Source organism: Mus caroli, unplaced genomic scaffold, assembly GCF_978045245.1.
Source record: "Mus caroli unplaced genomic scaffold, Mus_caroli_1 scaffold_19, whole genome shotgun sequence".
NCBI classification, from domain to species: Eukaryota; Metazoa; Chordata; class Mammalia; order Rodentia; family Muridae; genus Mus; species Mus caroli.
The window spans coordinates 7,475,756-7,499,827 of NW_028227274.1; the positions used below are offsets into that span (position 1 = coordinate 7,475,756).

General features: G+C 40.1%; 1 protein-coding gene across 2 annotated transcripts in view; it reads left to right on the plus strand.

The window, feature by feature from the left end:
* Greb1l (GREB1 like retinoic acid receptor coactivator) overlaps positions 1-24,072 on the plus strand; it is a 237,796-nt gene that overhangs the window by 123,625 nt on the left and 90,099 nt on the right. For both annotated transcript variants that reach the window (XM_085833393.1, XM_021150817.3), the window contains exons 2-5: positions 4,008-4,114; positions 12,329-12,488; positions 12,686-12,883; positions 23,140-23,316. In XM_085833393.1, coding sequence (XP_085689519.1) covers positions 12,332-12,488; positions 12,686-12,883; positions 23,140-23,316 — 532 coding nt within the window. In that variant the 5' untranslated portion in view covers positions 4,008-4,114; positions 12,329-12,331. The remainder of the gene's footprint in view (positions 1-4,007; positions 4,115-12,328; positions 12,489-12,685; positions 12,884-23,139; positions 23,317-24,072) is intronic.

A 24,072-nucleotide genomic window follows, 5' to 3' on the forward strand; every position in this document is an offset into this window, starting at 1 on the left:
CGACCCTGAAAGAAAGAAAAGTCTTACTTTGTTTTTGATCAGTCAAGCAATAAGAACTTGCCATAGGGATGTGCTTGCCGCGCATGCATATGGGTCTTGTCTTAAAGAAGATAATTTAATTGGAGCTTTGGGGAGCCCTTTGCAGAGGTGCTGTCATTTGAAGATCACTTCTTTCTCGCTACTAATGCCCAAGTTTGAGAGTACTAAAGGACATGTTGTTTTAGGAGAATGATGTTGAGCTAGTTCAGGATGGACAAAGTCTTCTACAAGATGATAGTCACTCCATAATCCAAGTTGTACACATTCATTCTGTTATTTTGCATACGTTTTTTGCCAGCCTTAAACATAAAATAAGAAATTCTGAGAGTATAAGAAAACTGTACTATGATATTTATAAATATGCCAAAGTAACAAAATAGGAGACACAGAAATGTTTAAATAAGAGGTGTTGATTCATAGAGCAAGTTCTGTTTATTCTCCAAATAATGTAAACACAATGGATAAAGCATCTTTTAAATGTTGTGGTGATCTTTAGATGAGAGGAATCCTTACAGACTACAAACTCAGCCCAAATTTAGCATAACTTCAAGGCTTTATATGTGAAGATTTTAAAGAAAAATTAAAGTAGTTTACTAAGCAAATATTATTTTCTTTGCTCATAGTTCATAGTTGATGCGCCTGTCTTTGGAATTCTGGATCTTTGATGTACCAAACATGTTTGTAGTATTTGTCCTTTTTTTGAGAATAACATTTATTTCTCTACAATAAAGGCTTACAACTGTGTCTCTTGATATTTCTTATAAAAATGGATCACTAATCTCCATAATTGACATTGATCCCAGTGTTTAATTGAACCTCTAAGTTCAATTAAAATTCCTTCAGAATTTCCCCATCCTGGTATATAAATTTCAGAGGTGTACTTCTTCCCATTGCATTTGAAATAAGGACAAACCTCCAGACTCTAGATGGACAGAATCTCCTGTATGTAGAGCTTCCCTGGCATTGGTTTGTTGCTGGGAAATGTTCACATGACCTCTCCTTTGTTTGTAGCCCTTCCCAGAATGCTCTCCTGTTCACTATCTTTTTAAACCCAAGTTGGAGGTTGTCTGATTAATGAATGGTGAGCTTTTCTATTCGGAGCTATGCATATTGTTGACATTGTGTCACATGTTGCTTTTTAATTTCTGATGTGCTTAATGTGTTTTTAATTTGCAAAGCATGAGTGTTCCTTTCATAGCAGTAGAATAGAGTCAGTGTTTCTAAGTCCAGATATTGCTTTATGCAAACAAGAAGAGTCAGACTGAATTGAAGTCCTGGGTTTCCTTCAACACACATGTCAATGAATTTCACTTTGAATATTGTTGAATAAAAGAAGACACTTGAGAAAGGCTTTTCTTTCTAAGACCATCTCTTGCCTCTTGGCCAGTGAATTGCCCCAATATAAAAGCACTGGGCAAAGTGAGTTACAGAGGGAAAAGGCAATCCACAAATGATCACTCCTTTCTGCCTTTGATTGTGTCGGATTTTGTTGTGTGTGTGGCAATTGTTTTCTTTTTCACTTAGAAGAGGTTTATGGTTCGATGCCTGTCAAGTCAGAGCCCGTCCTTAAGGTGGCAGTTGTATTTCTCTCTGAGTTCCTGGAGGTGATGGTAATCCTTTGTTCACCCAGCAGTGTGCTTGCTCTGGAGAGCATCTGCCACTCTATGCATTACAAGATGGATGGGTCTCCAGTGAACTGCTGGGGGAAGCAAATGGTGAAAACAAGAAAAGACAAGGGGTTTCGGGGTCTGCAGAGGACAGACAACAAGGAAACACTTAGAAATCAAGAACAAGCTGAGAGACACAGGAAGGGAGCAGGGATGAACCCATGTCGCTCTATAAACATCTTGGAGCTCCACGTCTTTCAGTGGCTTGTGGTGGTCTGAGGGAGTGCTCTACCTCATGGTAACAAGTTTGTGTTTCTGATTTTGGGGGTGTGTGGGGGGCTGTGTGTGTGTGTGTGTGTGTATATATATATATAAAGTGTTGGGAAAGAACAATAATGGTAGGGATGATTTATTAAGACTTTGCTTTAAAATTTTAAAGATTAAGCTAAAAATCAAACTTTTAGCCATTTCAGTTTCCTTTTTCTTGTTTGCTTTTCTCTCCTTTCTGTTTTATAAGCAACTGACAACTTGAAAAGTTTTGGCCGTGTACCAAATATCCTCAGTGTTTTCTAAACACTTTTGGCACTTCTGCAGGGGAGTACTGAGAGCTCTGTCTTAATGGAGGCTGTTGGGGTAGGGTGAAGGTGGGGGTTAAGTTGTTTTAAATTATCTCCAGTTTCATTTAATGGGTTCTGTGATGGAAGAAAAAAATATATTTTTTTATTGATCTATCAGATGTTAGAGGTTTGTATTGTACTCATTTTGTTGGTAATGGTCACAGTGTGTAAATCCTTACCCAGGCAAAGTCCCTCCTGTGGGACAAGAGAGGGAAGGAGATCGGCTAGGGATAGAAGAGGGGAGAAGAAAGAGCGGTGTACCCAGAAAACAAAAAATGATTTTTTTCAAACTTTCAAACTTATTGGCATTTGTCTAGGAAAAAGTCCATCGTTTGAAAGGCAGAGAGACTGAGATGGTTAGAAGCTTTAGCTAGACAAATGGTGGAGGCTGGAGCGCCTCCTTCTCCATGGTGTAAATAAGAGATGAAAGCAGAGGGGTGACAACAAAGGATCAGGTCCTTTAAGGAAATGTGTGCAGCCTGAATAGGGGTCTGTGGCCCGGGGCCAAAGGTCTCAGCTTTGAGTGTAATTAGAAGAAAATACAAAAATGTCATTACTAGCAGGTAAACTGTGTAGCACGTGGCTAAAAATTAGCAATTTTAGACTCCAAAGCTATTGGAATTGGATTATTGACCTTTTAAAAATCATTAAAGTACTGCAGAATTGGACTGTTCTTGTTGGCAATAATGCAGTTTGACCTCATTGACCATATGGGGTAGTCTTGGGTTTAGATTAGGTAGGAAGGCTCCCGATTCTGAAAGATGCTATTTGTGCATGTGTCAGTGGAAAATGTGTGAACGTGATTATTCTGTGAGAAGGTGTTCTTCCAATAAAGAGAGGTTATGATAAATATTTTTATCCTCAAATCTGAAATGTTTCTTTTCTGCCTTTCAAGTTGACGTAAAAAGAAAAGTACAAAAAGATTTTGTTAACATGACTTCAAGTATTTTAGTGTTATAAGTATATGTACCAGGCTTTCTGCACTTACACAGTCTTACAGGACCAAGACTCTTTAGTTTTCTTTTTTAGATACAGTAAAAATTCTAAGTTATGTATAAAAATTAATGACAAGTTCCTTTAATTCATTTAAGGCCTTTGCAGCTTTATCTTACTTTTCATGCAATAGTTTATATCAACCATAATCTATTTAGCAAAGAGGAATAATAGGCACATTATTCAATCTATTGTAGATAATTAAAATTAATTTAACACCTCCTAGAAATACACTACTCAGAAGTTAGGAAATAGCCTTTTCTCTTCCTGCAATTTTTCTTTCTGAAATCATTACAGACTCTCAAAAAGTAGAAAAACATTATTTTGGTTATTAGTTACATTTGATCTTTTTGTATTTCTTTGAATAAATTAATTTTAGACACATAGCAAGAATTTTTAAATTCCCAAATGTCTTCAAATAAGAAATTTACCTTGTATTAATTCCATTTCCAAGATATAAGTGTTCTGTGGACTTTTAGTGTTATGGTAACACTAGCCAAAAAACTTGCCCAGCTTGCACTAAGGGAAGGGATGGGATTTAAAAACCGATTCCTTTTGAATATAGTTGAATATATATTGGAGTGCAGTTATGTGAGGACTGCAGGAAGAGGAAACCTCTTTGCTTTTTCTCATTGTAACAAATACAGTTAAGTAGGACTTCTGTGATTTTATAGAATTTTAGGTAATGTAGATTGTTATATTGTAAAATTAAAGGCCCTTGGGAATAACTTGTGCTTTTATGTTTTTATAGGTGCAAAGAAACCTTAAGAAACTTCTAACCGAGAACAAGCTCCCAGAGGTGTTGACTGCCTAACTTAACCATGAACATGATTTAAAAATGTTAATATATGAACCAAGGTATTGTATGACTATATTCTTCTTCTTAAACTTTCCATGATCAAATTCGTTTGGGGAGTTGTTACAGTTAAAGCTGTGACGTTTGATCCTTACACTAACTAAGCAGATGTTTATATAGACACTCTCTTGTTCTTATCCACCCTGCGTGCCTACTGCACTTCATCTTCTCACTCCTTAAGTAAAACTTACTCCAGAATACATTTTTCTCCCAGCTAGCTCTGTATTTCCTAGTGACATAAACTGAGAAAAGAAAAATGAATTCAAGGGCTAAAGAGAAAACTCAGTGGCCAGAAGTGCTCACACTGGGTAGACGCGCTCATCGTAGGTAGAAGTGCTCATCCTGTGTACAGCATGTCCTGTCATGCTCACCCTCAGCCCTCTCCATGATGAACTCTTTGGTTCCTCTTTGGTGATTACAATTTTCTTTCAGATTGTCTACTAAGAGACTTCTAGACTCTCAATTATGCAGACACGCCCAAACTGTATTTAGAAATCATATATTTACAGTTCATTTCACATACTAATGTTCTGAGACTTAGGTTACAGAGGCTTTCTAGGATATTTTGGCTTTATTTTTAGAAGACTTCTAACTCAGGGGAAAAGGGTGATATAGGTCATCCTCTTCCCACAGCAAGGAAAAAAATATTAAGAATTGAGAATTTAGGGTGACCGCAATAGGTGAAGCTTGGCTTTTAGAAGGAACACACCCCAAACTCTCTTTTCCCCTTTGGTAGTTGTGGTGTGTTTAAATAGCCTGGTGTTTTCAAGGAAGGCCAAAGATCTCTTCCTCTTTTATGACCTGCTGTATCCCTTTGAGGCCAGAGAGAACAAGAGGGTCATTGCCACTTCACCCTGGTCCCTGTTTGTTCCCTCATGATGACCACAAAGACACTGAAACCCAGTATTGGCTCAACATCTGGAAAGCAGTCAGAGGGAGGGAGGAGGCAGGAAAGCAGGCGAACTTGCATTCTGTTTCACCAGGTGCCAGGAGGAAGCAACATTAGCCTTTTTGATAAGGGAGGCAAATTCTGTGGGCCCTGGCATTAGGCTTCAACAATTGAAGAGGTCAAAGGACAGCTGAGCCGGGTCAGCGAGACACCATGGGGTGTATTTTGTTACTTAGTAAAAGGAGCAGCCTCCTAAAACCTTAAAGGATTCCCTTGAAAAATCTGTGTTGTGAAAAGGTTTTATGAGTCTCATGGCAATAACTCCTGATTTATCTAAGGAACGCTAGCTTTTGTCTAATGGAGGGATAATCCTCACCAAATGTTGGCGAGGATTCGACTCAGCAGAGGTCTGAAAGAACAGTTTAGATCTGAAGTGGACTTTGCTTTCCAGAACGTTTATCATTTTAATGTTTCTGTCTCAACAAAGAATTCTGCACTGTTGAAATATTGCCTTTTCCATTTCTTGGAACTGAAAGCAGTTAGGGGAATGCCAGGCCAGGGAGCCAGTCACATTAATTTCAAAATTATTCTATGTGCTTCAGACCCTTCTTATACATAGAGAACTATTAAACCTTTTTCAAATATCAAAACCTGCTAACTCTAGAATGTTATCTTTAAATTTCTTTTTATTGTACTTATAAAAGGCTTACATGAAATGAAGTATGTTTCAGGCTCACAGTTTTAAATTTTTTTAATAATTATTGCTTTCTGTGTGTATGTGTAGCTCTGGGGATTGAACTCAGGGCTTCATATATACTAGGCAAGCACTCAGCTACTGAGCTACAGCTCTGGCCCACAAACTTAATTTTAACTGTTAATAGCTGACAGAAGGGAACTATGAGCTAGCGACTAATGTCAAATCCTCCACTTTTTCCTGAAAAAAAAAAAAGTTTTATATATACTGTATCAGGAAGAAAATAATCAATGTGAGAGTCATTAATAAAAATGTTCTGTTGTGGCAGTGCATTTGCCCAGCAAATGTGATGCCGGGGTTCTATGTCCAACACTGACAAAGGTGGTGCAACAAGGAACATTCTTTTTGAAAGCAGTTGGAGAAGTGGGAGGGGTGTGTGTGGAGTGTGGTCTCTTTGTTGGGTGAGTTTCGAATACCTTTAAAGACATTAGTCTCCTGGCAGTCAGGTAATGACAGTATTTTGATATTCTACTTTATATATCATGTATATGTACATATATAGAAAGAAGGCATATGTGTCAATATAGAAATATTAATATAGAATAATAATATAACAAAGAAAAATCATGTGTATGATAGGCCTTGTTAAACACTTTTACTAATTTGTAAATTAGTTGTGATTACTGTATTTATTAACTACAGGCAAATGGCGTTTTCCAATCCTTTTTTTTCAATAATGAGTCCTATTCAGGGAACATATATATGAGTGTCTATTTTCTCAAGGTTAAAGTGTCTTTCAACAACTAATTTAGAAACCTGAGTGTGTGGCTGATAATTGCCTAGAGAAAACACACAGCTGTTTAAGTAGCATTGAAATTGCAGCGAATCTGACAAGGGCAGTCAGCAGAGTTAATTAGATAAGGAAAGACTGATGGGGGAAATGTGGGGGTGGGGAAGAGAACACGATTAGGGAGAATGGGGGGATGAGAGGGGGTCACAGGAGAGGAGACAAGGTGGGGAGGCAGGAATAGGGATGGGGCAAAGCAAGAGCTCTACACAGGGCCACGAGGGTCACTTGTTCTTCTCTGTGAAACTGTGTACCCCCTCTTTTAATGTTTCCTCCCAGTTAAAACGGGGTGTGTTTCTGCTTCTCAGTTGTGCAATATGGGTGCATCTGTAAAAAGCCCCAAACTCACATCTGTTGGGAAAGGGCAGCTGTTTGGTAATAGTACCTAAGAAGAATGATCAGATTCCGATTCTGAACCACAGTTCAATGTGCTGGCCTTAGATGGACTGTATTTTACTGTTCTTACTTGGAACCTGGACTTCTCCTTCCTCTTTGCACTGTTTAATTCTTTCTCAGGTGCATGCTAAGGGGACCCTGTTTCTAGATTAAATTACCCACCCTCACCTCAAACCAAACAGACTGTAGAAGTCTTTCACGTGTCCTTACTTATATATCCAATGGGTTAGTGCTCATAGCTCACTTTCTAAACAGTATCAGTATTATAAAAATCAGATGGGGATGGTTAAATAATAGAATTTAAACAAAGAAAAAAATCATTATCTTTGCCTTTGCTGCTACACTTCCAAAAGTATCAACTGACATTTGGAACGATGTTTTAGTGCTATCTTTTAAATTACGTTTGCATTTGGGAAACTAGGTTTTACCCCTGGAGCTTTGTGCAGATTTCCATCCCCACCGAGATGGATTCTCCAAAGTCACAGAGGTTTTGAAATCTGCCTGTGACAGTCCTGATGGATGTGATGGCCCACACTTTAGAAGCATTTCTCATTATTTAATGTTTTCTGTTCTGGATTATTGACTTTTCTTCCTAATGAAGAATTGGTCTCTGGGGACATGGTGGAGGTCTTGCTGCCTCGGCCACTCGGCTGCTTTGAGTGCACCCAGGAACTATACCCGTTCCAGAGTCTTGACGGTTTTTTTCTTACAGAAGAATGTCTGGTATTTCAAAGAAGAAAGTAAAGGTTTTTAAATAGGAATACTGTATCTCTTTGTTACAGATTGAAGTAGAGTCCTACTTCATCTTCCTATGACAGTCTTCGTAATTGCTATGAAATCACTGGGTGTATCACAGTGATTCTGTCTATGGCTGAGGACAATTGTGTGATCTACTGAAAACAGTAGAATTTATACTTAACTTAGTAAGTCTGCTTTAAGAAAATACCAGTACTTTTGGCTTCAGAACGCATCAAAATAGACCCCATCTAAAGGTACAAAAGACTAAGGCATGACTGTCTGTTTGTTTTTTTCATTAGTTAATTTATTTATTCACTTTACATCCTGATCACAGGCCCCCCTCCTCCCAGTCCCAACCTCACAAGCCCCCTCCCCTTCTCTGAGGAGAATGGGAAGCCTCCCTTGGGTAGCATCTTACCCTGGGATATCAAGTCCCAGCAGGAGGAAGTACTTCCTCTCCCACTGAGACCAGGCCTTGGAAGGGATCCAATGGCAGGCAATAAAGTCCAAGACAGCTTTCACTCTAGCTGTTAGGGGACCCACATGAAGACCAAGCTTCACGTCTGCTACAAATGTGTATGAGTACAGCTCCCACCTGCTCTTTAGTTAGTGGTTCAGTCTCTGTGAGCCCTCTTGGGCCCAGGTTAGTTGACTTTGTAGGTTGTCTTGTGCTGTCCTTGACCCTTCTGCCCTGTTCAATTCTATCCCCCACTCTTCCACAGGACTCCCTAAGCTCTGCCTGATGTTTGGCTACAGGTCTTTGCAACTGTGTCTATCTTCTAAGGCTCTCAGGAGACAGTTATGCTAGGCTCCTGTCTGCAAGCATAGCAGGGTATCATTATTAGTGTCCAAGTTGGCTCTTTCAAGTCCAAGTTGGCACTTTCAAGGGATGGGTCTCAAGTTGGGCCAGTCATTGGTTGGCCATTCCCTCAATCTCTGCTCCATCTTTATTTCTGTGCATCTTGTAGGCAGGACAAATTTTGGGTTGAAGATTTTATGAGGGATTGATGTCCCCCTCCCTCTACTGAAATTCCCATCTGGTGAAGCACTGTCATTTAATCTAATTGGTTTTTCATATTTTCAGCAAAAACGGTGGATTTGAAAATGCAATAGAACACATTTGTTTTGAATGCATGCTAAGCTTTGTGCTATATCAGAATTTGCTTTAAAAGAGATAGTATTGTGTCAAATCTGGTTAATATACAATTAGATAAGACACAAAAATTCAGTATCTCTTTCTGCTTTTCTCTCAATTCTGGCTTCACAGAATATCTACGCATCCCAAAAACTCACAATCAAATAAGGGAGTTAAACAAATACTCAAGCCAGATAATACAAATAATTAAGGGTAACAAACGTCTATTTAAAAGAATAAGCCCAGCTGAGAGTTAGCTCAATAGTATAGCACATACTTAGCACACACAAGGACTGGGGTCAATCACCAGCATCAGTAAATAAGTAAATAATAAAATACTAAGACAGCCCAAAAGAGAGTAAACTGTGAATGTGCATTTGTGTGTAGTTTGGTGTTAAAGGCTCCATATGAACTTAGAAGAACTGAACTTGGTGTATTTGTTTGAGAACCACCCATCATCTCTCTCAGTCTCCCTAGCCATAGCCTCAAACCCACAGTGAATATGTTAGTAAGAATAGAATCTACAGTGCAACAGTGCTTCCTTTCCTTCTGAAAAATCAAATTGTATTGCTGGAAGAGCTTGGGAAAGATGTTCAAGCTCATTACCAAACCCTCTGAACTTGAGAAGTTGCTGTCTCGCAATCATTGCCTAGTAAGATGGCTACTTGGCACATGTAGCTGTTTAAATTAAGTGCAATGAGGTAAGATGTGAGTCACAATAGCCACATTTCAGGTCTTGGCCATCTAATGTGGCTTACAGACACCATGTGTTGGAACTGAATACACAGAACATTCCTGTCGGTCTGGGATGTCTATTGAGTAGCACTTGGTGTCAAATGTTATTCAGGATTTTGATATAAAATATTTTAATGAATTATACATAATGGTAAATAGCAGCTTTTGGAATTTTTATATTGATAGTTATATGTGACTGAAGCAGAGACCGAGAACCTGCTGTGGCACCTAACACACTCAAAGGAGTTTTTGTCTTTTCTTAGTAGTCCTAATGTAGCCAGTGCTGAGACACCAAAGCAAAAGGCAACCTTCACTACTAAGTCTTTATGCACATAGTCCTACACAGGCACTTTTTACAAGACTTTATAGACTCAAAATCTCATTTAGTCTCATAAAAACTAGAAGATTTGCCGTCTTGCCCCATTCCACAAATGAGAGATGAAGTGGGCAGCATCAGCCAGGAAACTATAGGGCAGGAATCAACTTGAGAGCCTGTGTGCTTCACTGCAAGGTTCTCGGTAATGAGAGACTGAGAGATGGTAATGATAAATAGTGGGGGAAGTGCATGACAGTGTCTGTAAAGGCAGAGGGAACAATCTAGTAAGTTGCACAACGCTATCTCTTTTTCTGCTCTAGCAATAAATTCTGCTTTTAAAATAATATTAAAACAGAAACAACAAACACCCCATATGGTTCACCCCACTAAAAGGACATACTATCTTCACTTTCATATCTCTCTCTCTCTCTCTCTCTCTCTCTCTCTCTCTCTCTCTCTCTCTCTGTGTGTGTGTGTGTGTGTGTGTGTGTGTGTGTGTGTGTGTGTGTGTGATATAGCCCAGGCTATCCTGGAACTTGCAATAAGTGCTCCTGCCTCAACATCCAGAGTGCTGTACAATACAGGTGTGCACTACTGCACACAGCTGCTCTCACCCTTTTCTGTTTCAAACAACACATTAAAACATGAAAAAGCAGCCAAGCGGTGGTGGCGCACGCCTTTAATCCCAGCACTTGGGAGGCAGAGGCAGGCAGATTTCTGAGTTCCAGGCCAACCTGGTCTACAAAGTGAGTTCCAGGACAACCAGGGCTATACAGAGAAACTCTGTCTCAAAAAACCAAAAACAAACAAAAAAATAACAAAACAAAAACATGAAAAAGCATGTGTATTTTTTAAGTTTAAATTTGAATCTTAATTTAAAAGTGGAATGGCTCTGTTCATTTGCAGAAACCTAGTTTTGATTCTGTTTGTTTTTCTAAGAACTCTGCTTTTCCCCTTGAGTAGCAAGTTTATCCATGGGCTTTTATACTGTAAATTTGCTTTGATCAATGTGTGCTTTCTGTGTTTCATGTCTCTCATTCTTAACTGGGGGAGGGGGTCCTGGGAACAGAGTCTGTGTAGTAATTAGTATGTTGGTAGTTAGTATGTTGTTTTGCTTTTCATTTGCAGGAGAGAAGAAATTGAGGGGGTCTGTGGGAAATAGCTGGAACCTATTTCCCCAACTTCCCTTTTCTTGCCCCCCCCCTGGTTGCTTACGCCCTCCACACTACCCTAACTTCCTATGGAAAGGGAAAAGGCAAGAGCAGAAACTGCCATGGTAGCATGGTGGTTGGTAGCGGGTTCCATCTGCACTTCAAGCAGTTAGTTAGTGGTGCAGAAAGGGCCACACTATCTTCTACCTTCCCTTCTCATCCCTCGGTATCACAAACGTGGCCAATGGTCCCTGGAAGGTCTGTGATATGGAAATCGATGTCATATATGCTCTCTTGTTGCATTTGCTTTAATGACTAACTTTGAAATGTCTTTCTCAATTTTCTAACTGAAATCATGTTCCCTACTAACATCCTAGCAGGTGTTCCCCCATCTCAGGCAGTGATGAATGCCAATAATTTCAGTGACCCTAAGTATTCCGTACAGTGTTTAGAATCTGTTACGTTGAAAGGGCTTCCTCTGGGACTCCACCTTTCCTTAAGTAGCATGAGGCTTTCAAGGGTAGAAAACATCATCATTTGTGCTAAAGAAGCCCTGGGTCAGCTCTCTGCCCTTTATAGTTTTTAAAATGCTGCTTCCTTTTACAGCAAGTCTGAACACCTGTATCCAATTAAGTACATGATGGTAAAGCTCCATTTCCCATTTTTATGCTGACTTAAGGTCTTCATTCAGTGCATTGTTTGCCCTGTGTATATGAATCCGGCATTTACTTTTTAAACAATCAGGGAACAGAGTTAAGATTTTGTACACTGGGAGCTGGAGAGGTGGTTCAGTAGGTAAAATCGTTTATATCACTCACATGGGAGCCCACTACTATCTGTAACCCCAATTCCAGAGGCCTGTTCCAAGCATGCATGGGTGCACATATGCAGGCAAAACACTCAAATAAAAAAATTAAAGATAATGTTATGTTTAATTTAATTCAAAATACCTCCTGGGGAATGTAGTTTCTAGGACTTGCTAGGACAGCTGACTTGTCAGACTGGCAATAGACTGAGAAGAGATGAGATTTCTAGGCACTTTGCTCTGGACAAAGGCCACCTTTGGAATTGTTCTACTGATCATGGGCAGGAAGTCCCTGTGGTTGTCAGAAGAGGTCCAGATCCCTTAGATCTGGAATTACAGATGGCTGTGCCCACCATGTGGATTCTGTGAGCCAAACCCAAGTCTTCTGAAAGAGCAACAAGTACTCGGAACAGTTCAGCCACCTTTCCAGCCCCATCCATGGAGTTTTAGGACAGAAACATCTAATACAAAATTCCCTTTCTACTTTTTCTTTGGGATGTGCTGGTACAGACCATGGGGAACTCATATGCTGGGCAACTGAAATCTGCTAGATTCGAAGAAGCTCTACACAATTCCATAGAAGCCTCGCTCAGATGTAGTACTGCAGTGCCACGGCCAATCTTCTCCCAGCTCTACTTGGACCCAGACCAGCACCCTTTCTCCACTACAGGTAAGTTTCTCAATTACAGGCCTTTTTAGATTCCTTTCAAAAGAAGTGGGGATTCTAAATCCTGGGAACTCAAACAAATGTTTAAAATGCTAATTTCCCCCCCTCCTCAAAGATATCTTTCAGATTTCTCTTATAATCAATTTTCCATAAGCTTCTTTTTTAAAATTAAATATGCATTGGTTTCCTCGTTTAAACAGATGTCAAACCAAAGGTGGAAGATCTAGATAAAGACCTAGTACATCCCTATACTCAAAATGGCGGCGTGGATTTTTCTCACAATGTAGCAATGAATGAAATGGAAGATGATGAAGATGAAGAAGAAATGTCTGACTCAAACAGCCCACCAATTCCCTACTCACAAAAACCTGCCCCAGAAGGATCTTGCACCACAGATGGTAGGTTCACACTTTTGAGCTCTTTTTGGCCTTGTATTGTAACATCATCTGATCTGTTTTCTTCCATGTGGACACCAGGCACTGAGGGAAGGAGTGACTGTGTCCTCTCCCCATGATCTCTTAAGGGTTCATAACAGTTGTCTACAGGAAACACAAGTCCTACCCACTCTTGTAGATGAAGACACTGGGGTTCATGGTTAAACAGATCTGTTCCCTGAGAACCTGCAAGTTCAGGTTCTCTCCTTCCACCCTGGGCACGCTAGGAATCAAACTCAAACGGCCATGCTTGCCAGCAGGCACCTTTGCCTACTGAGCTATCTCACTGGCCTTACAGCTATACTCACTGAGTGCAGAAGTAAAATATAAATCTTTTATAAATATCGTGTTGTTTGATTCTCTCTGTCTGTTTGTCTGTCTCTCTATTTTTTGAGAGTAGGTCTCATTATGAAGTGTGAGCTGGCCTGGAACGAGTATGCTGGCCTCTGACTCACAGAGATTTATTTGCCTGCCTCTTCCTCCGCAGTGCTGGGATTAAGCTGTATACCACAACACTGGCTTGCTGATCTCACTCTGTTTGTTCAAGTCAGCTTTAGTTCCTACCACACTTTTAACCACATTTTAAATGAGGGAACCCTGGTTTCTAATGTTTTCATTGTTTGTGGTTTCTGTGAGATCCCAACTTAATTCTACCTTCTTCCTGCCACATAGTTGTGGAGTTCTGATTGTCCACCTAATTAGTGTGTGGGATGTGGGTTTTATATTCAGACTGGCATTAACCTGCATAGTGTCAGAGCACGAAAAGATTGAGGAAACCAGGGGGCTGGAAACAAGAAGGTTCCAGGTCTCAGGAGAGAAGACAGTTTCCTGCCAAAGCTTGGAGAACAAATAATTTGATGAAAATTACAACCGTATCCAGGCATAGCCAGAAAAATTGTTGTCCTTGAGAGTTTGTTTTCTTTTGATTTCCTACTTCCCTGAGGATCTGACAACCCGTAGAGGGATCCAGATCCTCTTGTTACAGGGGAAAGAGACCTGAATGATCCTCCTATAGCTCACAAGTATCCCTAGAAGGAGTGAGTGTCCATCAGTGCTAGGCCTGCCCACAGTGCATCACTTCTTACGGACCTGCCTCCAAGTAACGATTGACTCTTTGCCCAGACTTCCCATGAGGTACCTCCCTTACTCATTACGGATGTGCCACGGCCTTTCGCCCCATGGAGATGTGAACACTGACAGCATATGTTGCTGTTCACTTGATTCCAGTTATCATTACACCTTTTCCTTTAACTGAGCATTCAGCTCATCAAGCAACACGTGACATTTACCAGGGCTTTACATGATGGCGACTTGTGGAGAACCGAATTACACGTGATAATTAAATAGAACCAGAGTAAAAACTTACGGGATGATTGTGAAGCAAGCAAACTGTCTAATTGAGCTATTAAGCAAATTGTCTTCCAAAGCATGAGGAAGAGACTTTTCCCTGTCTTTCAGTACTCGGGCCATGTTTTCAATTTCGCAGTGGTGTTATTTATAACCAAGTATTTTTAAAAGGTACCAAGATATAAAGTTGAGGACCCCCTCCCAAAAACAAAACAAAACAAAAACCAAACCAAACAAACAAACAAAACCACATGCCTTTAATCCCTGCACGAGGGAGGCAGAGGGGGTGGATCTCTGTGAGTTGAAGGCCAGCCTGATATATTTAGTGAATTCCAGGCCAGCCAGAGCTACATGGTAAGATCCTGTCTCAAAGAAAACAAATCAACAAAAAAACCGCACAAGGTTAGGCTACAGCCTGTATATTTATGTCAAGGTCTCACTCTAACTCAGGCTAATGCTTAACTGAAGCTGTAGCTGTAGAATTTGGGGTGATCTTTCTACCTCAGCCCCAAAGGAGCAATGGTAATTTTAAAGGTAAAGGCAAACAATTTTTCTGAGAATAAAGAAATGTCCCCCACCAAAGTAGAAGATTCAAATCTAACACATTCTGAAAACAATTCTGTACTCGAATTCCTGCATCAACTGCTTCCAATTCTTATAATTCATGCCCCTCCGTAACTTCCCCTTCATCATAAGGTGGCATTTAAAATAAAAAGCTGTTTATAACTTGGTATTTTATATTTCACAGTGTTGTCAATTTTGCTTGCTCAAAGAAAGTTCTAGGAATCTTCTTGCTCAAAAAAGGAAAACAATCCCAAAGCTGTGCTCACAAAACAGCATTGAAACGGGACTGTAACAACTGTGGCCTTGTTTGAAAATGCCACCTTCCAGCTCCTGGGAAACCCCTATTTACCTAAGGCTTAAGGCACCTTAAAGCTATTTTTAGAGGCAATTTAGATAAGCAGATACTTGACATCTGAAGGGCTGCTGAGGCTTGCCATTCATAGGTAAATTTTGGTTGCTAATTTCTTATGTAAATGATTAGAATAGAGTGGGTTCCCATCCTGCTGGGAGGCAGTTGATTGTCTGCGCAGGTGAAGAGCAACCAGATTTTCGACCTCTGAATGCTGCTTTGATTGCTTTAGTTTGAATTTACCTCTGTGTCAGTAAACGCTCCTTTCTCTCCCTTTTTATTTACTCTGGAGCCTTCAAGTTGGAGATAATTGGTGGGCACAAATCTCTTTCTATGAAGTGAAAACCTTGGCTATTTAATTAGGAAAATGCAGATGAAGTCTATAAAGAAGGCCCAGTGCTACCACCACCACTGTTTTAATTAAAATCATTTGTCACAAAAGAGCGGAGGCTCTTTTGCTCTCAAAAGTGAAGTGATTCCAAGAACAAGTTTGTGAAGCAAGTTGTCAACCCATATAAGTAACTATCTTCCCTTCCCGTGGACAGTCACAGCCGAGACTTCCGTGGGGTGCTCTGAGGTTTCCTCTGCGGCTTCTGAAGCCATTCCTCGTCCTCGCCCAGTCTCACTGGATACTGGGACCTTGTGGGTCTGGAAATCCAGCCACGTTTCACGGATTCTAAGCCCTGACAATGAGTTTAGGAATCAGTTAGGAAATGTTTACAGAACAGCAGGCCCTCCCTCGGCAGGTGAACTTTGCACTCGGTATCTTTCCGTTGACTCTGACCATCTTTGGCCGTGAGTGACCTGGTTTCTTCCGGAGCTACCCCAGCCTCTCTGTTCCCCTCTCTTCTCACCCCATTCTTTCCTTTTAATTAAACTGCCTGAGGCTGCTCTTGGCAAGTAACTAGAAGATAAGAGAAGTTCTTTACAAGATTATTTTTAGGGGCAACTTTACCTTTGTAGAAAATGCAAGCCAGTAGTTCTACTTGCATACATATATAATTTCTCCTGTGAACAGCATAGTACAGGAAGCACATTTGTTACAATTAATAAGCTAGTGCTCATATATTTTTATTAACATTAACAATCAAGGCTATGGTTTGCTTTAGTTCCTTGCTTTTACCTAATGTCTTTTTTTGAGCCATGATCCTATATTACACTAGATTTAATTGTATTATCTCCTTAGAAGTGACATTTTTTCTAGAAGTTCTTTCCTGGTTTTGATGGCTCTGGCAATTTTAGGAATATTAGTCAAAAATATTATCAGAAACAACTTTATTGGAAGGGTCTGTCTCTTCTGATGACTCAAGATCTACGTGTCTGGATGACAACCACAGAGGTTTAACGCCATGTCTGTCACATTATTCCAAGAATGCCCAGTGTCAGTACTCCCATTACTGACTGGGTGCTGAACTTAGTTACCTGAAGCAGTGTCTTCTCACACCCCACCCCATAGTGTGGAAGAAATGCATACAGTAGGGAGTTATGCACCACATCCTGTGGGCAGAGTAGCTATGTTTATTTGAAGTTTTACCTCATAGGGACTCATTTCTTCTCCACCATTTATTCATTCATTCAACCATTTATTCCCATCCTTATGGATATTTATTTTCCGTTTTGTGTTATGCACAACACTGCTGAATGTGTTGTAACTTAAAGAATCCCATTTTCAGTTATTGGGAGCTTTTGAGTGGTTGGTTCTTGCAAACTTTCTACAGACACACCGATTTTCTCTTTTCTCGGGTATAAAAAAACCATGAAAGCATGCTTCTTCCAGGGCTGTTCATTGTTTACTGATCCTCTGTCCTCTGTCTCAACAAAACAACAACTTCTTTGATCACTCCCACCTGTGCCTTCTCAACTTGGTTTAGCCAGGGACCCCCCCCCCCACTAAAGTCTATCCTTGGTAAACTGAAGGTGTTCTGAGGGACCCTATTTCAAAATAATAGGGTGGACATCAGAACTGAAGAAAATGCCTGACATGGTCCTTTGGCATACAAGGGGGCTGAGGGAGAGAGAGAGAGAGAGAGAGAGAGAGAGAGAGACAGACAGACAGAGAGAGAGACAGAGAGAGAGACAGAGACAGAGAGACAGAGACAGAGAGAGACAGAGAGACAGAGAGAGACAGAGAGAGACAGAGAGATCAGGATTACAAGATCATTCTTGTGGTTTGTCAAAGCTTTCCAGACTGACAAACTCTAGGTCTGGAAACCCTCAGCCTTGAGTCATGAGAGTCGTGAGAGTCCACTGAGAGCTAAATCCTTGAATTTCAGAATTCATCGGTGAGAATGAGCTAGGTGGAGGATGGCATACTCCACAGCTGACAAGGATAGCATAGTAAATGCTCCACAGAATTCAGACTAAAAGGAGCACAGTGAGAACAGGTTATAGAACTGATAGTAACAAGCAAGAAAGATTATAGTGCAGTATCCTATGCTACACTGGAGCTAGGGAAAGCATTAGGCACAAGTCAGAAGAACACTTATTCTGTTGTCATTTTTGAGACCTATTTATTTTTATTTCTCTCTCTCTCTCTCTGTGTGTGTGTGTGTGTGTTAGTTTAGGTTTTATTGCTGTGAAAAAAAAAAAAAACTATGACCCAGGCAACTCATGAAGGAAAATATTTAATTAAGTCTGGCTTACAGTTTGAGAGGTTTAGTTCTCATCATGGCAGGAAGTGTGGCGGCATTAGGCAGGCATGGTACTGGAAGAGTTCTACATCTTGACCTTCAGGCCGCAGAAGATGTGTGTTCCACCCTGGATGAAGCTTGAGCATAGGAGACCTTAAAGCCTGCCCCCATAGTGAAACACTTCCTTCAACAAGGCCACTCCTCCTAATAGTGCCGCTCCCCATGGGCCAAACATTTAAACACATGAGTTTATGGGAGCCAAAACAGGCTAGTCTTGAATTCAAGGTCTTCCTGCCTTAGTATCTGAAGTGTTAGGATTTTAGGCATATGCCTTTCCGGCCAGCAAGAGATTTAAAAGTTGAAGGAGCACCTCCGTTGGCGTCAGAGCTGGCTTCTGGTACCCTCTCCATTGGTTATGGTGACTTGGCTGAGGACATTAGGTTAGCCTTCCCAGAGCTTTCTCTCACTTACATACTGAAGAGGTTGGAAGAGGTAGTGTTTCCCAATCTTCTGAGTAACAAATCACTTTTAGAAATGTAGACACTTTAAACTTCCTTGAGCTTTTTTAAATAATTCTGTCATTGCATGGCATATGATAAAAATGTTTTATGTCTATGAGTACTCTGTCATATACATATAGTCCTGCATGAAAAAACTGGGGATCAAATAAAAAAGGTGGTTGTGAGCCACCATGTAGGTTCTGGGAATTGAACTCAGAATCTATGGAAGAAAAACCAGTGTTCTTCACTACTGAACCATCTTTTTGGCCTCCTAAAAATTTTAACTTTAAGTAGAAAGCAATTATTCTAAATTGACAAATACATTATCAACATGTTCTTTTATATTTATGCTATACAACTGTCTACAGTTTATGATTCAGTAGTTGTAGCTTAATTAACTGTAAGTTAGATACATTTAAAAAAGGAGTGTTTGTTGAAGATTCAAAAATAAAAGATTTTTCCTTGTTTTAGGAGAGACAGATGGATTTAAATGTTTTCATCATTTAAAAAACACCCAAAACTACTCTCCCTCCCCCATCCCCAGGTGTGGCTGTAGAAATCCCAAGCAAACCAGGGAAGGGCGCTCACTGAATTGTATTCCCAGTCCCCAGATCTACACCGTACACCTCAGATGTGGGAGTTAGATATTTGGAGCTAAAGGGATATAGAAATTTATTTCCACAAATTTTATATTTTTGCTCTATGTGATAAAATTTAGGCTGGATTGTAATTACTATTTTTTTTATCTTTATAACATTAATTCCCAGTGCTTGAGAGGAAGAGACTGGTGAATCTCTATGAGTTCAAGGCCAGCCTGATTTACATAGCCAGTTGTAGGCCAGCCAGAGCTACTTAGTGAGACTCTGTCTCAAAATAAAACAAAAGAAACATGAATTTTTTTGGTATATAAACTTATATTGATGCATTTTATATAATCTTACTGATTCTGTGTATGTGTATATATGTGTGTATATATGTATATGTGTGTTGCATGTTTGTTATGTCTGTGTGTTACTAGGAATTAAACTAATTCACATGTTTAGGTGCACTCTATACTAAAGTACATTTCTAACATTATAATTTAAAACTTATGGTTTTGTTTATACTTGAGAATTTTATACATGTACATAATGAGATACAATTTATCCATTCTCTTAAATTTCCCCAATGTATCCTAACTTCATGTCCTTTGGCGGGGGTAGGGGGAGAGTCTGAAAACTCACTAAATTCAGCTGTAGTGCTTCCCACATGTGCTAGCAGCTACCAGTGGCTCCTTATTACAGGAAAATGTCTGAATGAGGGAGGGAGATGAATTCAACCCTGTATAACCAATGATCATATTTGGGTACATTAGTAAAGTTACTTTTTCCCGTTTATCTGAGCTTCCCAACCTTATCCAGCAGCCCATTATACATATGAATTAAACAATATATCAATATAGATGAAAACAATGTGAAATTGTATAAAAGGTGAAGATACACTGTGACAATGGGCTTTGTCTCAATGAGCTATGAGTTCATGGGACTCGTTCCACTCACACTCTACAGGTGCTGAGTGAAAGGCCATCTTCTCTTTTACAGTGGGGAATTACAATAAACAGTTGAGTTTTAGGAGATGATAATGATGACTATTTAAATTTCACTCAGAGAATTAGTAGGACCATGAGATGGCTCACAGGGTAAAGGTGCCTGCCATGGACGCCGTGATGCCCAGAATCCATGTGAAGGTGGTTAGGACAGAAAAAACTGCACAAAGTTGCCCTCTGTGAGCCACCCAGCATAGATTCTGGGGTCCCAGTTGTGCTCCTCTACAAGAGTAGTAAGAACTCTTGACCTCTGAGCCATCTCTCAGCCCCAACCTTAAGGTTTTATGTAATGGCGGTGTCCTCAAAACCTTGCAGTAGTTTTGTGAGTTGGTACAGGTTGTGGTTGTCATTTCCTTCTCAGTGACAAAGGCACCTCCCAGAGATGCAGTCCAATTAATATGCAGTCATAAACTTCTCATCAATGGTTTATGCATGCTAGTTAGCAAGATAGTTTATGTCCCACTCCTCGAAGCAAGTCATACTTAGAGTGAAGATGCCACTCCCTGGGGAATTGTGTTCTAGGTTTACTGCTGATTAGTAATCTCTCTGATGAGAAATCTTGAGACTCCTTTCAATGCTTTCAGGTACTTCCTAGTTTCATATTTTGTAATTTTAAAACTTAAGTTTTATTTAAATTGTACATAGTCTCTATCTGTCCCCTGGAGCTTGATTTATAGGTAGTTGTGATCTTGTTCCATGTGGGTGCTGAGAAATGAACTCAGGTCCTCTGCAAAAGCAACAGGTACATTTAATCACCAAGCTTCTTTCCAGCCCCTAATATTTTGTAATTTGATGCAAAAGCCTGTCTGTGCCACCCTTAAGTAGACCACAGCCACGCACCACCACACTTAGTGCTCAGCTTGTCTTTTGCCAGACTGAACAGTGTGTTCTTCATTTTTCTTATATAACAAACTCCCATGTCTTATATCCCTAAACTTTACTGGACTCATTTTATAACCTTGAAGAAGTTCCTTACCTTCCTGAGACCCAGTCTCTCCATCCCTGGCAAGGAGATAATCTATTCCTAAAGCTGCGGAGAGAAGCGTGCCTGCCTGCCTGTTGGTAGTACTCCTTAAACATAAGTATCTGCCATCAGCAGCAGTATTGTTAATTCCCAAATCTCAAGCCATTTAACGTTGTTACCCAAGGACAGTACAAAGCAGATATTGACTCCAAAAAAAAAGTTCATCAACTGAATAACTTACATTCTTCATGATACTAATGATTTGTTTTTCAAATAAGCAGATGACAGTTTAAGTAACAAAATTGTTAAGGAATTCAGTGTAACTTTTAGATATTACTTATGTCAGGAACTCTAAAAGTTGGATTAATTTCATCAGTATTAAAGAGGATCTGTAAGTCTGAAGTAATTGAGCAACATTATTTTGATCAGTCTGGTCTTCTGTTGACTTTCTAACTCTGGTATGCCTGCTTTCAAGTTTTGATGATCCAAAGCATGACAGATTTGTATTCAAACATACAGTATTTTGATGGGGTTTAATTTTTTTTCACTTACTAACTGATGGCATCCAATTATTTGTTGGCTTATGGTAAAATCATGAGATGACTTAATGCTCATGGAATTCCACATTTCTTCAGAGTTGGGTTATGAGTAATGAAGATAGTAATTTCTCCAGATTTATATGTGGAGAGTTAGGTGTTCATCTGCCACTTTCCACCAACATTCTGTTGCAAGTGACAGAACCGCAATGAAACCAGCATAGGCAAAATGAGGAAATTATTGGAAGAATTCAGACGTTAAAGATCACAGGATAGTTACTGTCAAACTCACCTGCCCAGCTTTCTGACGCTGCCAAGAGACTTCTCTCACAGGTCAAGAAACAAGGGAGGTGCCAGAGATCAAACTGGATCATGCCTCCTTAGCCCCCAGCTCCATGTTGAGAATTCCTATGCAAAATCATTGATTGGCCAATTTTATCAGATGTCTGCTTCTAGACCAATCATCTATGACCAGAAAAGTGGGATATTAAAGTAGCGCAGATAGAGCAGAGTTCCAGTGTCTGGTTGGTTGGGAACATCACAGCTCTAGAAAGAGTGCACATGTTAGAGCACAGAGAGGGTCATCTTAAAACAACAGGGCTGCAGCTGCCTCTATGATGTTGGGTTTGAAATTATTCACTTCTTACATTTTCTTCTAACTAACTCACCACGAGTTCTCCCCTGCCACCCATCTCCACCCTACCTGGGTTTTGTGAGACAGTGTTTCTCTGTTGTAACCCTAGCTGTCCTGGTACTCACTGAATAGACCAAGCTGGCCTCAAACACACAAGAATCCAACTGCCTCTGCTTTCTGACTGCTGGTATTAAAGGCATATGCCACCACTGCTTGGATCAACATGAGTTCTTGAAGGAAAATGTTCTGTTCAAGTTTGTCTCTTTAGGCCTGTGAAGCACTTGTTTATAAATTATGAAATACTGAGTGAATGTGGCAGTCCATTACAAACTGATTACATAAGTACTTGTTATATCTTGGCTTATCTAGTGAAAAGTCTGTTCTGAATTCTAGTTCTGACTGGTTCCCTGATCAGTCACCAAGCTCTGAGCTCCAGTCTCTGCTGCTGTGATGTGGAGGAGCATCTGTGTTCAGTGACTTGATTTGTCCCAGTTAGAAATGACTTCATCTTGAAAATAAAGCCTTGGCTAGGGAGATGGATTGATTCTTGGGTAAAGTGGCTGTCCTGTACATGTGAGGGCCTGAGTTTAGATCCCAGGCATCCACTAACTCCCATACTGGTGAGGTTTGGGGAGCAAGAGAAGGCACACAGATCCCTGGAGCTCCAGATTCAGTGAGCGACGATCTCAAAATAAGATAGAGAGCAACTGAGGTCGACACCTGACATTAACCTCTAGCCTCTACAGATACCTGAGCACACACAGTCACACTCACATATGAGTACAGCAAACACCAACATACAGAGAGAGAGGAAGGGGGAGAGAGAGGGAGAGAAAGTTGAGTGTGTGAAAACTTACCAAGTACATGGAAAAATTATACACACTTTCCAAGGTTTGTTATATATTTATGATCACCTTACTTATGGGCCGAAAAGCTTGAGTTGTCATCTTGATGGAACCAAACAGAAGGGATTAGATTTGTCTTCTTGTTGGGGACCACGGGCTGTGAGTCCTTAGAGGGATTCTTATAAATAGCTCTATTCTCCCAACAGGTAGATAAGGAGAGATTACCTTCCCTAAGTATTCTGCTGTTTCCTTCTTACTGTTTCTAGGGTTTTGTCAAGCTGGAAAGGATCTTCGTTTAGTGTCACTGTGCATGGAACAAATTGACATCCCAGCCGGGTTCCTGCTGGTGGGGGCCAAGTCTCCTAACCTTCCTGAACACATCCTAGTTTGTGCTGTGGACAAGCGATTTCTACCAGATGACCATGGGAAAAATGCACTTTTAGGTGAGTGCTTAATGCCTATGAAACTCCTTCTAGAAGGAAGGAGTTGAAATATATGTTTATTAAAACCTATTTGAGAATTTTAAGAGGTTGGGAATTTAGCTCAGTGGTAGAGCGCTTGCCTAGCAAGCACAAGGCCCTGGGTTCGGTCCTCAGCCCTGGAAAAAGAAAAAAAGAGAATTTTATATGTGTGCATGTATGTCACTGAATTAGTTGGAGTTTAAATGGTTTAGTTTCAAACAGGAAATATTTTTCTCTTGTAAAAAAGTAAATATATTTTACTTTTTTATTGTCAAAATAGGCATGCAAAACTTTTTTGAGAACATTAAAAAGGAGCATGCAATTTATTAAAATTTAGTATTTTAGGTCTAAGAGTATTTGCTTAGCACATGTAATGCTCTCAATTTCATCCTTAGTCATGTAAGGTTTTTTGTATTTTATTAAATAAAGTAAATCTCTATAGTCACTAATCTGAACCTGATGTCACTTCCCAACTATTTGTTTGTGAATTGTTTACTTTGTAAGGTGTCTGTAAATTTTCAATACTACCTAATACTTTATAAGTATGACGAGTTTGAACATAAAATGTCCCCATCAGGAGGGAGATTACTGAGGAGCATAATAATCAGAGTGACAATAATCAATAATACCATCCGTGAGCTCTTCTGTTGAGCGCTCGGTGCCCACTGGGTAGTGCTATTCTTAAGGGTTGGGGGAATCTTTAGGAAGTAGGGCCTAGCTGGAGGGCTATTACAATAT